This window comes from Salminus brasiliensis, chromosome 21 (assembly GCF_030463535.1).
Source record: "Salminus brasiliensis chromosome 21, fSalBra1.hap2, whole genome shotgun sequence".
Taxonomy (NCBI): domain Eukaryota; kingdom Metazoa; phylum Chordata; class Actinopteri; order Characiformes; family Bryconidae; genus Salminus; species Salminus brasiliensis.
The window spans coordinates 29,528,292-29,543,588 of record NC_132898.1 but is presented as its reverse complement, the minus strand read 5'-3'; the positions used below and the strand labels follow the sequence as shown (position 1 = coordinate 29,543,588).

The window sequence follows — 15,297 nt, the reverse complement described above, 5'->3', positions numbered from 1 at the left end:
ATAAAAACCAAGAGATAAAGTCCAGAAATTAAGCCGTTTTTTTTCTGAGCTGAGGAATAAAACAGAGCCATAAAGCACTCAGGGAGAGCTCCAGCGGTGAGGTCGCTTGGCCGCAGACATTTTAGCAATGCATTTTAAATTAGAAAAAAACATTATGCTATAATTCAAGACTGTAGTTATGGTATTTATGCTTGCGGGTGACTGTCTTCATAGCTAGCAGGCTTTCATATTAACTGAAAGCAATGACATGAAAGCATGATTTAGAGGTCATAAATAGCTTAGTGTAATTTCTTTTTTCTGTCAGCATACAAACTTCATTTAGAGTGTAATGGTGGGTTGAGAGGAACATCGCTGCAGAGGTGGGTTAATTAGCAACTCATTTGCTGCTATGAAATGAATTCAAGTGCAGATTGAAGTATTATCGAAGTTTATCAAATTTTTCCCTTTTTTTTCTCCCAATTTGGTTCATATTGCCATTCTTCTGACACTAGGAGGGTCAGGACTTAACACGTAAAGCCAACATCTGCCTCTTTTCAAACTACCTCCTTTGCCAGGCAGCTTTCACACTCGGTCCCCAACTTCGCCAGACCAGCTAGCAGACATTTACAGTGTCTGGCCAACATTACTTAAAGGCAATGAGGGGAAAGAGCACCATCTACCCACCCACAGAGAGCACAGCCAATTGTGCTCTCCTGGACGCTGGTCGCTAAAAGCACAGCGGCGTGGCTCGGGATTTGAACTCACGACCTCTAGGCCATATAGTAGCGCATTAGGACTTGGTGCCAGATACTATAGGTCACCTTGAAAGGTCTTGTGGAGTCAATGCTTCAAACGGTCAGATCTGTTATGGGGGCACAAAGGGATCTACTCTTTAAAAGTGGTACTAATGTTATGGCTGAACAGTGTACAACAGTGTTCAAGTTTGAGAAACACATGCCTAGCACCTCCTTGTTAACAAGCTGTCAGATTTTCCAGTTTATTAAACCAGCCAGTCAGTCAACTTCTATGCAGCAGGCAAAGTAGCCACTAGGGGGCCACACTGCTCTTTGAGGGGGGGTTCTATGGAAACAGGCTACACCTGTAAGTCATTCAAGGCCATGCATTAAGCAGATTTACCACAGTTCACCTCACACCAAATGCAGAGCGTCCCAATATTCTAAGCCGTTTTTTTTTTTAATGAAGGTGTGTAGAGCAGCACTGGCATTCGCTCTGTAACTTCCAGGGCCATTGTGTCTCATTCAGGTAAACCCAAGAAAGCCAGACGTTATTCAGACATTACTATTCTGACATTACTATCCATGTCTTTTATCACCTTGTGCCTTTCGACTGGAGAACAGTGACAATATGAAGAGTTAACCTCACTAAATGACATTAAAAAGTGAAGTTTTGTTCCATTAAACACTGTAGGTCCAAATGTTTGTGGACACCCTTTCTTATGAATGCGTTCAGCTGCTTTAAGTGGCACCCATTGCTGAGACAGATGTCTAGTCTAGTCTGTACCAATCTAATGCCAAATAATACCAGGCATGGGCTAGAGGGGTATAAAGCCCTTCAGCACTGAGCTGTGGAGCAGTGGAACTGGTGTGTTCTCAGGAATGATGGTTGTGCTCCATCCAATGCTTTTTGGATGAAGTGGGCAGCTGAATGCTCTTGTTGCTGAATGCAATTAATAATCTAGTAGGAAGGTTTATTTCCTAGACAGTAGAGACAGTTACTCCAACAGAGGCAGGATAAACTCTTTTATTACTCTTGATTCCAGAAGAAATAGCGACTGGACATGCGTCCCTATACTTTTGTCCGCATAGCGTCCATATCTGTGTTCTGTCTTCTGTGGAATAGATACAGATGTTGGCTAGAAGAATGCATTCAGAAGATCTCTGGTCTCAGGCTGCTGATCTTCCCTGACATATCATCATGTATTTGTATTTATTCCAATGTAATATTTAATAACACATACCACAGATAAATGTGGCTCAGCCAATCAGAATTGAGAACCAGAACTGACTTTTAAATATTTAAATGACTAAGTTAGGAGTGCCTGTCTAGAGCATTGCACAACCACTTAGCACTAAAGCTTGGTATTGAACATGAAGGCCTGTCATTTGCTTCCGTTAACTCTTCTGATGACGTTCTGAATGAGGACTGCTGTTAGACAGAGGACCAAATCAGCGTGAACCTGCGCTCAAAAATGGATCATTTATGTGCTCTGTGTGAATCCGTCCCGTATCCCTTACACGCGAGCTGCTCCCCACCCCCCTCTCCCCTCTCCCCGTTCTTCACTAATGAGGAGAGAGAGACAGAAGCAGACGTTTATCATTAGCACTCAATTCCAATGGCTCAGTCCTGCTCTGCCGCACCCTGGGGACTCCGAGGGACTATAGGAGGATGAGCATGTCTTCGTTTATTCAATTTTAGCGGTATAAAGAGTGTTCATTAAACGGCTAGCGCTAATGTGACTTATCCTCCCAGGTGGCCCTCCCGGCGTGGCTTTCTAAACGCACCAGAGACGGTGAGGCCTTCCCCGGAGGCTGCTGGAATGGAAGCGTTATCTGCATGATGGCTGGCAACGGGCTCGTCGCACAGTGGTTGCCATTTGTCTGGATCCAAGAAAGTGGATACTCTGTGTGCGCATGTTAGGGTGTGTGTGTGTGTGTGTGTGTGTGTGTGTGTTCCCACTGTGCAGAGGCTGCTGAATTATTGAGCAAAAAGAAACTGTTTGATCCTCCCTCTCCTACGTGCCTTCCACTCCGTTACAAGTCAACAGTTCAGACACACATTCATTTCTAAGGAAGTTCAAACCTTTTACACTATATGGACAAAAGTATTGGGACACCTGCTCTTTCACTGTTTCTTCTGAAATCAAGGGTATTTAAAAAAAAAAAAAAAACTTTATCCTGCTTTTGTTGGAGTAACTGTCTCTACTGTCCAGGGAAAAAGACTACTAGATTTTGGAGGAGCACTGCTATAAGTATGTCAGTGTAATACAACATGCCTATGAGCATACATGCACTATATGTCCAAATGTTTGTGGACACCCCTTCTGATGATTGCATTCAGCTACTTTACAGTTGCACCCATTGCTGACACCGATGCAAATGCACAGACACATGCACAGCTTGCCTAGTCCCAGAAGAGAAGGACTGCCAATAGAATAGGACTCTCTGCAGCAGAAACTTGAACCTATTGGCACCATACCTAATGCCAGGCATTGGGTAGAGGGGTATAAACCCTGCAGCATTGAGCTGTGGAGTAGTGGAACTGAGCTGTGTTCTCTGAAATGATGTTTGGTGTATTCCAAATACATTTGGAATGAATTGGGAGGTTGAGGGTGAGGTGGGTGTGCTGAGTCATTTAACATTCTAACCTCACTAACGCTCTTGTTATCCTCACAGCAATGGCAATGCTCTTCCAAAGTATTCTCTGGACAGTAGTGACAGTTACTCCAACAAAAGCAAGATAAACTCTTTAATGCTCTTGATTTCGGAAGAAATAGTGAATGAGCAGGTGTCCCAATACTTTTGTCCACATCTTGTACATCAATCTCAAAGGCACTGCAGGAAAATCAGCCACATGAACGTCTCAACTGTATCTCAGGAAAAATATCTTGTGAGAAAAATAGCGGGATGTGTCCGCTTTCAAAGGATAGAGTGTTTTTTTTTTCAGCAGAGAGACTCAGAGAGCGGCGTTTCCGATATTGCATTGGAAGGTCATGTGCAGAGGGTGCGACGCCTCTGTGAAATTAAGAGAGGAGTATCACGCTCAACCAGCAGAATGGTTTATGCATAAAAGGCTGTTGCTTGCTCGACAGACGCCGTAATTTCATTTTCACGCATGATTTCCAGACCCGCAAACCACAAAATTTGGAAAAGATGGAGGGAAAAGGGTTGGGGTATTTATTTTTTTTACAGAGGTGCGCCGCTGGAGTGTGCAGTTTATTCCCTGCATCTCTAACCCGGAGAGGTTTGCATGCTATTTCCTAAACGCTAAATCCCCCCTGCTTCCCTCAAATCTCTCCACCGAGCAGAAACCCTGCGGAAACGCTGCCAGAGCCGTGAACCTGGAAATATTGGGTGAAGCGTTTTCCTCGCTTGAAAGAGCAGATTGAGTGATTTTTAGAGATGCGCTTAAGCATATCATCTGCACTGATACATACACACCACTCAGCTGTCAACAGCTATCATCACATAGACCGCTATCGTCAAATGGGTTACGTTGTACAGCTGCGCTAACTCAAATCAAAAGCACTATTTAACATTTCAAATAGCTCCTCCATGCCTGCTGGAACGGCATTGAGAGTTATCCATTCATCTGCAATTCTCTCCTTCCAGAGGTATTCATCTTTTCACCATGCACATCACCTTCAGTCTAAGAGTCTGAAGTTGTTAATGTGCAATCGTTACTCCTGAAGACATGCTTTGATTGTACACAAGTGAATACGCATTGTAGTCTACTGTTCAATTATAATCGTGCGCACAAGTCAGATGTAACTTACACTATATTGACAAAAGTATTGAGACACTGTTTCCATTGTTTATCGTGCATTTAATGGTGTAAGAGTTTCTACTGTCCAGGGAAGAAGGTGCATTTGTGAGGTCAGGATGTTGCCAGGATTAATGATCACCACCCCACCTCATCTCCAACTAGTCCTGCTAGAGTTTTAGACAAGCTTTAGTAGCATTTGAACTCTGTTCTCTGACTCATGGATGAATTTGTGACTGCTTGTGACTGAGTTGTGAAGTGTAATTTGAGGCACCCATAAAGGACATGCTGTACACATGCACCTGTGAGTGTTGTCCTACCAGCTTCTCCAAACATCAACATGAGTTTGAAGCTGTATTCTTTAGTTAAAAATGTTATATAATGTTGCTTTAACGCAATGCTTCAATAACAGTAGTGAGCCTTCCATTGATAATGGCTTTCTGGTGGCTGTTGTAGAGCTTCATTTTTTGTAATGGAAGTGTTTTAGCTTTGTCTTTACCATTCACTCTCAATGTGTTGTTGGTTAGTTCTTTTCAGCAGGCTTGTTAACGATAATTTAGCCTCTGGTCGTTGCTAGGTTACAGGCAGTCTCTGTAAATGACAGAAACTGGTTCAGAGTGCCTTTATCGCAAGATATTGACACTTGTAGAAGGTCACATCGCAAAGCCGTAACTAACGCTGGTATAATTCGACAACATGCACTCTTAGAGATCCTCAGAAAGTAGAAGAACTACCTGGAAATACCTGGATTTGGAGACTCTATACTAATCACATTCCTCATACTTTTATTCCACAGATCCGTTCAGACCAGGATAAGGAGATCGAGATCCGGTACAGCATAACAGGAGCCGGTGCTGACCAGCCCCCGGGCGACGTCTACATCATCGACCCCGTTACTGGGAAAATGTCTGTCACCAAGCCTCTGGACAGAGAAGACAGAGCTTCTTACCATGTAAGTGTTACTATAACAACTCTAAAAGAGCTGTGAGGAATGGGATGTGCTGAGACAGTCTAGACTCACCAGTAGGGGAGGGATGTGCAATTTGGGGCTGCACAATATATTGCTTTAGCATCGCTTTCGCAATGTGCACACACACACGTTGCGTAAGTCAGGTAATACTGCTTTTTTGATGCTTTTTTTTGAAGACATACCTACCAGAGGCAGGTTATAGCTGCCCAATATTATTTATTTGACTCCAACCATGAATACATGGACTGCATTATTAATGTCATTACATGTTGAACCATTGACTTCTGGTGGATTTCAGTGTAATTTGGCTTTCAAAATCTATTTTATCTTGTCTTTTATCAATTACACCATTTTTGTATCATTATTATATTTTACTAATATTTTTTTTTTGTATTTATATATATATAGAGAGAGATTTTTTATTTTTCTAATATATATATATTATATTTTTCTATTTTCTTGTATATAATGGTTTAACATTGTTATTGTAAAGATAAAGGAAAATATTAATTGCAATATTAATTTCAGTTTATTACAGCCCACCCATTCTCAGGCTCTGCATTTCCAGATGTCCTCAGTTTTTCAGCTGGCCGCTGGCAGCCTCCCCAGCAATCAGTCACTTTGTGATTTGAGTTTGTTCTAGAAAGTTCTTAGCGTCTGCGCTACATGTTATTCTTTTTTTTTTTTTTTTGCTTGACAGTTCTTTTTGCAGAACAAAAAGCAAACTCATTTTGTTGCTTGTGAAGCAGAATTGGTACAATAAAGGGTAGAGAACGCCGTGCTATACACAGCACAAAAAGAAAGCCACTCTGAGACTTTGCTGAATGTTTTTTCTTGTTATGAGCCCTGCCGCGTTCTTTATTCCCAAACTTTTTCTGTTTACATCTGTGTTTTCCTCCTAAATAATGCCGCGTAGAGGCAAGAAAAGCAGCCGAGAATTGCTACAGCAAAGCAGGTTTTTATGCAGTTAGTCAATTAGATGGAAGTCTGGTGACAGTGTACAGATGAGAAAGAGCGAGAGAGCTAGAGTGAGAGCCAGAGAGAAAGAGAGAGAGAGAGAGAGAGAGAGAGAGAGAGATTACTCTTGTTGGCTTGTCAGGGATAATGAGTATGCATGTCAGTCTGTTCTGACTCGACCAGGGAAACAAATAACAGCGCGACCCTGCCCTCCACATCTTCCTGTCTGTCTCCACTCTAGCGACACACAACACACAGAGACAGAGCCCTCATTTACCTCTCTGTCCTTTCTCTCTCTCTCTCTCTCTCTCTCTCTCTCTCTCTCTTTTTCGCTCACACACACATGCAGTGCACATCTACAAATCCAGGCCAAAATTGGGTCACATTTAATTGAATGTCCAAAGGTATCCAGACGTCAGTGTATTCCAATACTGCTGTGCTCAAACACAGACAGAGTTTCTTTAATCTCCTTGGAAGAGCATTGGCAATAGAATGGGACACTCTAAGGTCATCATACACCCAATGCTAAGCATTGCCTATAGGGGTATGAAGCCCCCAGAATTGGGCTTTGGAGCAGTGGTGGAGCTCTATTCAGTACTTGTACAATGAGTGCTTTTTGAGTGCCAGATCCTGACCTCAGTAATGCCCCTGTGGCTCAGTGCAATCATATCCTCACAGCAATGCTCCAATGTCTAGTGTAAAGCCTTATGAGAAGATCAGCCTGTTCCTGCCTATTATGCCATTGATTGCAGTTATTAGGTATCTACGAACCCGGATATGTTGTGAACACTAATGGCGCTTTTCCACTGCAAGGTACCCACACTAGTCGACTCTACTCGCTTCTTGGTACCTGGTACTTGGGGTAGTCTTGGGCTACCTGGGTGTTGGAAAATAAGTGTTCTCAATGTGACAGGTCAGTTTATTTGCTTTCAACATGTTCAGTTTCCCTCCTCATCTGCTGGGCCGACTACTCAGCTGACCAACATAGCACAGATGAGGACCAGCTAGAGCCAATGGTGCAGAACACACCACAGACAACAGTCGACAGTCAGCCACCAGCGCTTACTGATAGTCTGAAGGCGTCTGATGGCAGACAGTCGGCTTGGTGTGTCAGACGCTTGGGTTAAAAATACATATCAAGTCAGGGCAGGCGTAAAGAGCCATAGTCTTAATTCTTAATTCATGCTCAAGTTTAACTCTACATGCTCAAAGCTATATGTCCAGTTGTTTGTGGACACCCCTTCTAATAAATGCTTTCAGCTACATTGAGCTGCACCCAATGCAGATACAAATGCACAAGAAGTACTGCCAATAGAATAGAGCAGATCAAAATGAACCTATTGGCACCATGCTGCCTAATGCCAGGTGTGGGCTATAGGAGAGGTATACAGCCCCTGAGCATTGAGCTGTGGAGCAGCGGAAGAACTGGGTTCCCTGGAATGATGGAACTTTTTGGGATGAGCTGGGGATGAGGCATGATGGTGATCATCCAACATCCTAACTTCACTAACTCCCTTGTCGTTAAATGCAAACAAATCCTTATGAAGCAATGCTGCTTCAGAATCTAGTAGGAAGCCTTCTTCCGTGGAAAGTAGAGACAGTTACTCCAACAAAAGCAGGAGAAACTCTTTATACCCTTGGTTGTAGAAGAAATAACTGATGTGCAGGTGTCCTAATACTTTTGTCCATATAGTGGATGAATGCATAGTTTACTTATATAGAAATCAATAATGAAAAAAAAGGAAGAGTAAAAAAGTCCTTCAGTGAAAGATGTGATGTGTGCGTACGACGGATACTTTCACACACACACACACACACACACACACACACACACACACACACACACACACACTCTCCTAAACACCAAGTAAACTGAACACGTAAACACCCACTCACTGGACACATGTCTTCTGATGTTCACAGACACTCTTTAACATCACCAGCTCTGCTTCTTCCTGCCCGCTGAAGTGCTGGAAGCGTTTTGGTGGCCGTCACGTAAATTTAGCTCCCCAGTGGAATGAGGTCTGGAGCTGACTTCTGAGTTTGACTCATGCAGTTCTCTCTCTCTCTCTCTCTCTCTCTCTCTTTCTCTGTCTTTCTCGCACTCACTCGTACATAAACACACAACACTCACTCTCTCTCTATCTCTTTTTTTTCTCTCTCTGTCCCTCGTTTTCTCTTCTTTCCAGTCCATTGAGCGCTAGGTGATGTGTCCATCCTTCAGTCTAAATTATAGATGGTCTTGCTCTTTTTCTTTTTCTTTCTTTTTTTTTTTTTTTTTTGCTATGTGTAGATTTTTTTTTGGTGTGTGTGTGTGTGTGTGTTGGTATAAATATATAAATATTTATATATTTATTTATATATTTATTCATTTTTATTATTCAGTAATCATGACATGTTTTGACCAGTTCCACTACTAGACTTTGTTCATCCACAAATTTCCTGGCGGAAAGTCTTTTGGTCAGTTTTCTCAAAGTCAGGGTGCTCACTGTTCTTCACATTGCTGTACACTGTTAAAAGTATAAGATCCTTGAGGAACCCCATTGAGATTCTGTGGCAGAACCTCAAACAGCTGCTCCTGCTCCAAAGCCCTCTAATGTGGCAGAATGAATGCAAATCTGCGGAGGAGAGTGGGCCAAACCTTCTTTCACTGTTAAAAGAATAAGATTCTTAAGGAACTCTTGGAGGTTCTTCTGTTTAAAACTGTGGGGATACCTCATAAGATGTTTTAGAAGAAAAAGCTACCATGAAGGTTCCTCAAATCACCAAACTGAAGAACCTCATGAATCTTATTCTTTTAACAGCGAAAGAAGGTTTGGCCCACTCTCCTCTGCAGATTTGCATTCATTCAGCCACATTTGTTTTTGGGATAATTGTGGCTTTTTGCAGCAAGAGCAGCTGGTTGAGGTCCTGCCACAGAATCTCAATGGGGTTCAATTCTGGATTTTGCTGTGGGTCGTTATCTTGCTGTATAACTTAATCACACTCAAGCCAGTGCAAGTGTGACCACTTCTATAAAAGCAGAGGCCGTTTACTGGTCTTGAGCATTCAGGTGTGTGCCAAGGAGGAAGGACATCAGCAATGATCTTAGAAAGGCAGTTGTTGCTAGAAACTCTACATGCCTCAGTTAGCATGTTAAATGTTCATGGTCAGGACAGTTCAGTTAGAAAAAGACTGAACATGTATGGATCGTTTGGAGGGTTGCCAGGAGAAAGCATCTTCTTTCTAAAAAGAACATGACATGACAGCATAAGTTTATGAAGTTGCATCTGAAAAAAACACCAGAACTTCAAAAACAATGTCCTTTGGACAGGTGTGTGGAGGGGTGATGGCTTGGCTTGTTTTGCAGCCACAGGATCTGAGCACCTTGCAGTCATTGAGTCAGCGCCTCTGTATACCAAAGGATTGCAGGAACAAATGTGAGGACATCTATCCCACTATAAAGTCTTGGCTGCGGTTGGGCCATGCAACAGGACAATGATCCAAAGCACTCCATTAAATCTACAGCATAACAACTTAAAGGAATCGAGATGTTGCAATGGTTCAGACCTCAACCAAATTGAACTGCTGTGGTGTTCATAAACAAATGCTCACAGACCTCAATGAACTGAAACAACACTATTAAGAAGAGTGGGCCAAAATTCCTCCAGAATGATGTGAGCGGTGCTTCTACAAGCTTTTGATTCATGTGCTGCGTCTGTGCTAAACAGTGTCCACATTTGAAGTGTTGGCTTTTTTTCAAAGGCTATGTCCACACAGCAGGTAAAGTGGAGTCTGGGAGCACATTTGAATGAGTTAAAGGGACTCTTGCTGTATCACTGACAGTATATTAGGTAAAGTAGTGTAAATTATACAACATGCCAGCCTCAGTGTCTCTCTTGGCCTTTAGGGCTGATATCCACTCGCAGCGTTCATCACAGACCCAATACGGAAATGGAGCAGAGTTGATGAATGCCGTATTTTTAATGCTAGCCTGAATCAGGACAGAACGTGAGTAATTGAATATTGTCAGTACGGAACTCATTATGGAGCCTCATTTCGTCGTCTCGGTGTCACTGAGATAAATTGAGGGAGCGGTGTGAGGAAGCTCGCGTTTTAATTCTATCTTGTTTTGGACTGTCAGTTCCTGGAGGCTGTTCTGGAGGCTGTTCCACCAGCTGAGTTTATTTTAACACCCACTAAAGCACTGCCAATATTTTGACAGTAGCAGGAAATGGGAAGAAATACAGGAACTTTCCATGATTTTCCACTCACTCACTCACTCACTCACTTAGTGTTTTGTCTCTATGCCTCTCTTCCTTTCTCTCTCTTTGCACTCTCTCTCTCTTTCTCTCTCTTTCTCTCTCTCTCTCTCTCTCTGTCTCTATACATGTCTCTTACACACTCTTTTCTCTTGTTTTTCTTTTTACATTTCTCTCTCGGCCTCATTTCTCTCTCTCTCTTGCTCTGTCTGTCTGTCTGTCTCTCCCTCTCTCCCTCTTACTCTCTCTTTCTCTCTCGCTCTTTTATTCTTTTATCCTCTCTCCTTTTCTGTCTCACACTCTCTTTCACTTTCTTACTTTTTTACCCTCTCTCACATATTTTGTCTCTTTCTCTCCCCTATTCCATATTTCTCTTTCTCATTTACTTTTTTCTCTGTCTCTTTCCCTCCCTACCACCCCCCCCCTCTCTCTCTCTCTTACTTTTTTCCTCTATCACTCCCCCCACCACCCCACTCTTCTCTCTCTCTCTCTCTCTCTCTCTCTCTCTCTCTCTCTCTTTCTTTGTGTCCCTATCTCTCTCTCTCTTACTTTTTTCCTCTATCACTCCCCTCCACCACCCCACCCTTCTCTCTCTCTCTCTCTCTCTCTCTCTCTCTCTCTCTCTCTCTCTCTCTCTCTCTTCTCTTTCTTTCTTTGTGTCCCTATCTCTCTCTCTCTCTTACTTTTTTCCTCTATCACTCCCCCCCACCACCCCACTCTTCTCTCTCTCTCTCTCTCACTCTCTCTCTCTTTCTCTCTCCCTCTCCCCCACACCTGCTTTCCAGAATACTAATGGTGGCATAAAGCCACACATTTGCAGTCCACACACCGGGGGTCTACAGATCAAAGATGTAGTGCTTCAGACACCAACAAGACACAAACACAGACAGACTCACACACTCACACACACACATTCCTCCCACCCTCTTTACCCTCCCTGCACTGAATTCTTGTGCTGATTTCTTATGACTCCAGTTGTTTGGTTGCAGATTTATCACACTGTGAGCAGGACCTGCACTTTTGGGACAAATCTACAGGGGGAGGGGGGAGGGGGGGTCTAAGTGTGTAAGTGTGTATGCATTGCAGTCAAGACACACGTATACATACTGCACATGTAGACTATACTGAAAAGAACTATGCGGTGCAAACACGAACAGGACTGTACAGGGTGCCTCAGTGGATTTGTACGACACACACACACACACACACACACACACACACACACACACACACACACACCAAGAGAGAAAAGTTGACCAAGCAAATAACAAGAAAATAATTTTATGAGAGTGGTTGCTGCCGCTATTCTGACCTGGGCCTACAGCCTTAACGAGGGCAACTGCATGCGACTGTGTGTGTGTGTGTGTCTTGTTGGTGAAAAATGTGTTATATTCATATACAGTACCTTCAGGAAAGTCACTCATAATGCATTCTCTCTCTCTCTCTCTCTCTCTCGTGCGCGCTCTCGCGCTCTATATCTTCCCCTCTTCCGCTCCAGTCTCTGCTCAGAGCTCTTCCTCTGAAACAGTATGATTGGTTTAAAGGGTTATCTACTGTACCCCAATCCGCTTTTCAGGAAACTAACCAGAATGGACTGCTGCATCTTTTTTCCTGTGTGAAATGAGAAACTCTCAGACGTTAAGAGCAAAGAAATTGCTAATAGAAGCACGCAGCGTGTGAAGCCCACTGCGCAGAGCTTTTAATACAGTCTAATACAGAGGGCACACACTCACTTCTGTTTATTTATCAGGGGTTTCTCCTTCAAAATTGTGCTGGGAACTTTCTTTATAATGCTTCAATTTTACAAATGTTAAAATCAGGGCTCACGATATTGGAAAAAACTGAAATTAAAATATTGTTTTCTGCAATCAATATTGGCTGCGTAGAATCATCAATGGCATTTCAACTGTGGGGAGTTTGAGGCCAAAAATATCTGCTCTTTATAGTGAAAAATGACTTTGACCACTATTATGTTTCCTGTAGCACTTCCTGTGACCCTGCTTGGTAAAGGCCCCAAGCCTTGCCCTTAAGATGTAGACCACATATTTACTAGTATTTAGATATGAAGGCCCCAGGATGAACATGGCATGTGACTAACGCTGTGGTAGTGATGCTAATATTGCATTAGCGATACTAGGCGAGGGCAGCGGGTGGCATGGTAACACCACAGTAGCGATGCTGGGCAAGGCCGGTCACTAGCTCTGCTGCAGTAGCGCTTCTAAGCAAGGTCGACAGCTGACACTAATACCACGGTAGCAATTCTGGGCTAAGCTAGGATATTTCAAGCAAGTAGACCCACCCTTAACCTTGTAACTAAGATTACATTGTGCCAAAATGTAGTTCTCAGAGTGTCAGGACCAGAAAATGGGTTTCTTAAGCATGCACGTCAACAAGGTTCATCAGTTAGTAAACAAAAGTGCCTTATCTATATACAGGAATTTCCTTCAAATTCCCCAGAAATCACAAGATCTCATTGATTCAACATGTCGTGATATTATTAATGCTGTCCATGTATCCAGGATTGGGGAAAATTACATGATATTGCACGTCCTGCAAAGGACATTATATAAGCTATATAATGTGCAGCCCTTGTTAAAACAAATGGATCTTAATGTCGAATAAACGAGTTACAGGTGTTTCATCTTTTGTTTGTTTCCACAGCTGAGGGCTCATGCAGTGGACGTCAATGGAAATCAAATGGAGCCTCCCATTGATCTGTATATCTACGTTATTGACATGAACGACAACAGACCCGAGTTCAAGAACCAGGTCTACAATGGATCTGTCCCAGAAGGCTCCAAACCAGGTATCCAGCAATAATGATGATGATGATGATGATAGCAGGGTTGGGTATTCCAAGTTTGTATTTTGATTTTCTGTATTTTCTGCATTGATGATTGATGGTGCTCCATTCAGTACTTTTGGGATGAGGTGGGGGGGTGATCATCCAACATCCTGACTTTACTAACGCTCATTGCTGCATGCAATGTCAAATCCTCACAGCAATGCTCCTCCAAAATCTAGTAGAAAGCCTTTTTCCATGGACGGTAGAGACAGTTACTCCAACAAAAGTAGGATCAACTCTTTGTAATATGCTTGATTCCAGAAGAAACAATGCATGAGCAGGTGTCCCAATACTTTTGTCCATACACTGTACATACCCCCCACTCGTAAGCATGTAAGCATCCGTGTAAACGTAGTTAGCGCTGATGATAACAGTGCTGATGATTATGATGCTGACCTGGTGTGACAGTGCAGACGGTGATGCTGGTGTTGATGAGAACAGCTGCATTAATGAAGATGGTCGCGATAACGACGCCAGTGTCAGAAAGCCAGTCCATTAATTGCCCTCCACTGTCCTTGCCCTCTCTCCGCTGTAAAGCCAAGTAGCTCCACCACAGCGCTTTCAGCTCTACTCCCTGTACTGTCAGCCCTGCTCAGCATGATCAAAGTTCAGTGCACTTTCAGTTTTTCCATATGCTGTGTGCTTCTGCGGTCACAGCGGAGCGCCTATCAGGCGAGGACAGCCGAGCGCTCATCAGTTGTCCGCTCTAAACTGGGTGCTGTGTTGGGTCACGGCTCAGAGAAGTGGGCCCTCAGAAGGAGCGTTGAGTCTTTACAGTTTGGAGTGGGTTTTTTTTCAAACGGAAAACTTTGTCCTCCTGGGGATTCATAAACAACGAAAGAGAGAGAGAAAGAGAGAGGCTTGGTTTCTCTTCAGTAGAGCGTGGGTCTACAGCACGCTGACCAACTGCTGCTAATTAGGCTAGGAAAGCACGCACATACAAACAAACACACACAGACTCACACACTCACTCACACACTCCGCACTCTCAGGTTTCTTTTGTTGTACCCCTCCCAGCACCCGCTCTTACTACTGTTCTTTTTTTGTTTGTTCTTTTTAATGAAAATACTGATCCGTCGTGACGAGCGCTAACTTAAGTCCAACTCTGAACCCTTCCCCGACATGAAAGCCGCCAGGGATTTGGAAATGATAGCGCGGTTCATGTTCTGTTGATGTTTGACGATTAAGAGGTTCTAATCAAACCAGATGCTCCTTCTAGTGTATGCATTTTCCTGACACGAGTGTTAAAAGACTGTGATTATCTGTTAAAAGCATTGAAAAGAGAGGCTTACGCCCAACAGGCAGCCGTATCAAAGACTCTCCCAAGGTGCTGTGCCAGATTTCCCACCTGCCGGTGCGGTACAGGCCACCGTCAAAGAAGAGCATGCTGGGCACAAGCCTTATCGCTCTCGCCACATGCATCTCCGCTTATCACTTCAATCCATCAGCGGAATTCAGCTCTAAATGCCACGTTTCGGGTGTTTTTATATATATATATATATATATATAAACCCTCCTCTTTTCTCTAGAGAGGGCCCCATCAGGAGGGAGGCACACACAGGCAGATTAATTGAATCTTGTCTCTCATAGCCCACACGAAAGCATTCGTCCAATTACTGTATGCTTAATAAGGCATAATCCAATTTCAGTTCGGTCCACTTCTGCTCATGATTCAGACATGGCATAAATGAAATTGGAGTCTTTGTGATTCTGACACTTTTATTTGTGTGTGTGTGATGGGGGCTGACGCTGTACACCCACAAGGCTTTAACTCTACCCAAACGTCTTTGCCTCTTTTTGGCCAG

The 15,297-nt window shown here is 43.3% G+C and overlaps 1 protein-coding gene across 2 annotated transcripts in view; it reads left to right on the top strand.

The window, feature by feature from the left end:
* Nucleotides 1–15,297, top strand: part of cdh4 (cadherin 4, type 1, R-cadherin (retinal)) — a 276,520-nt gene that overhangs the window by 208,226 nt on the left and 52,997 nt on the right. For both annotated transcript variants that reach the window (XM_072665982.1, XM_072665981.1), the window contains exons 6-7: nt 5,276–5,431; nt 13,309–13,453. In XM_072665982.1, coding sequence (XP_072522083.1) covers nt 5,276–5,431; nt 13,309–13,453 — 301 coding nt within the window. The remainder of the gene's footprint in view (nt 1–5,275; nt 5,432–13,308; nt 13,454–15,297) is intronic.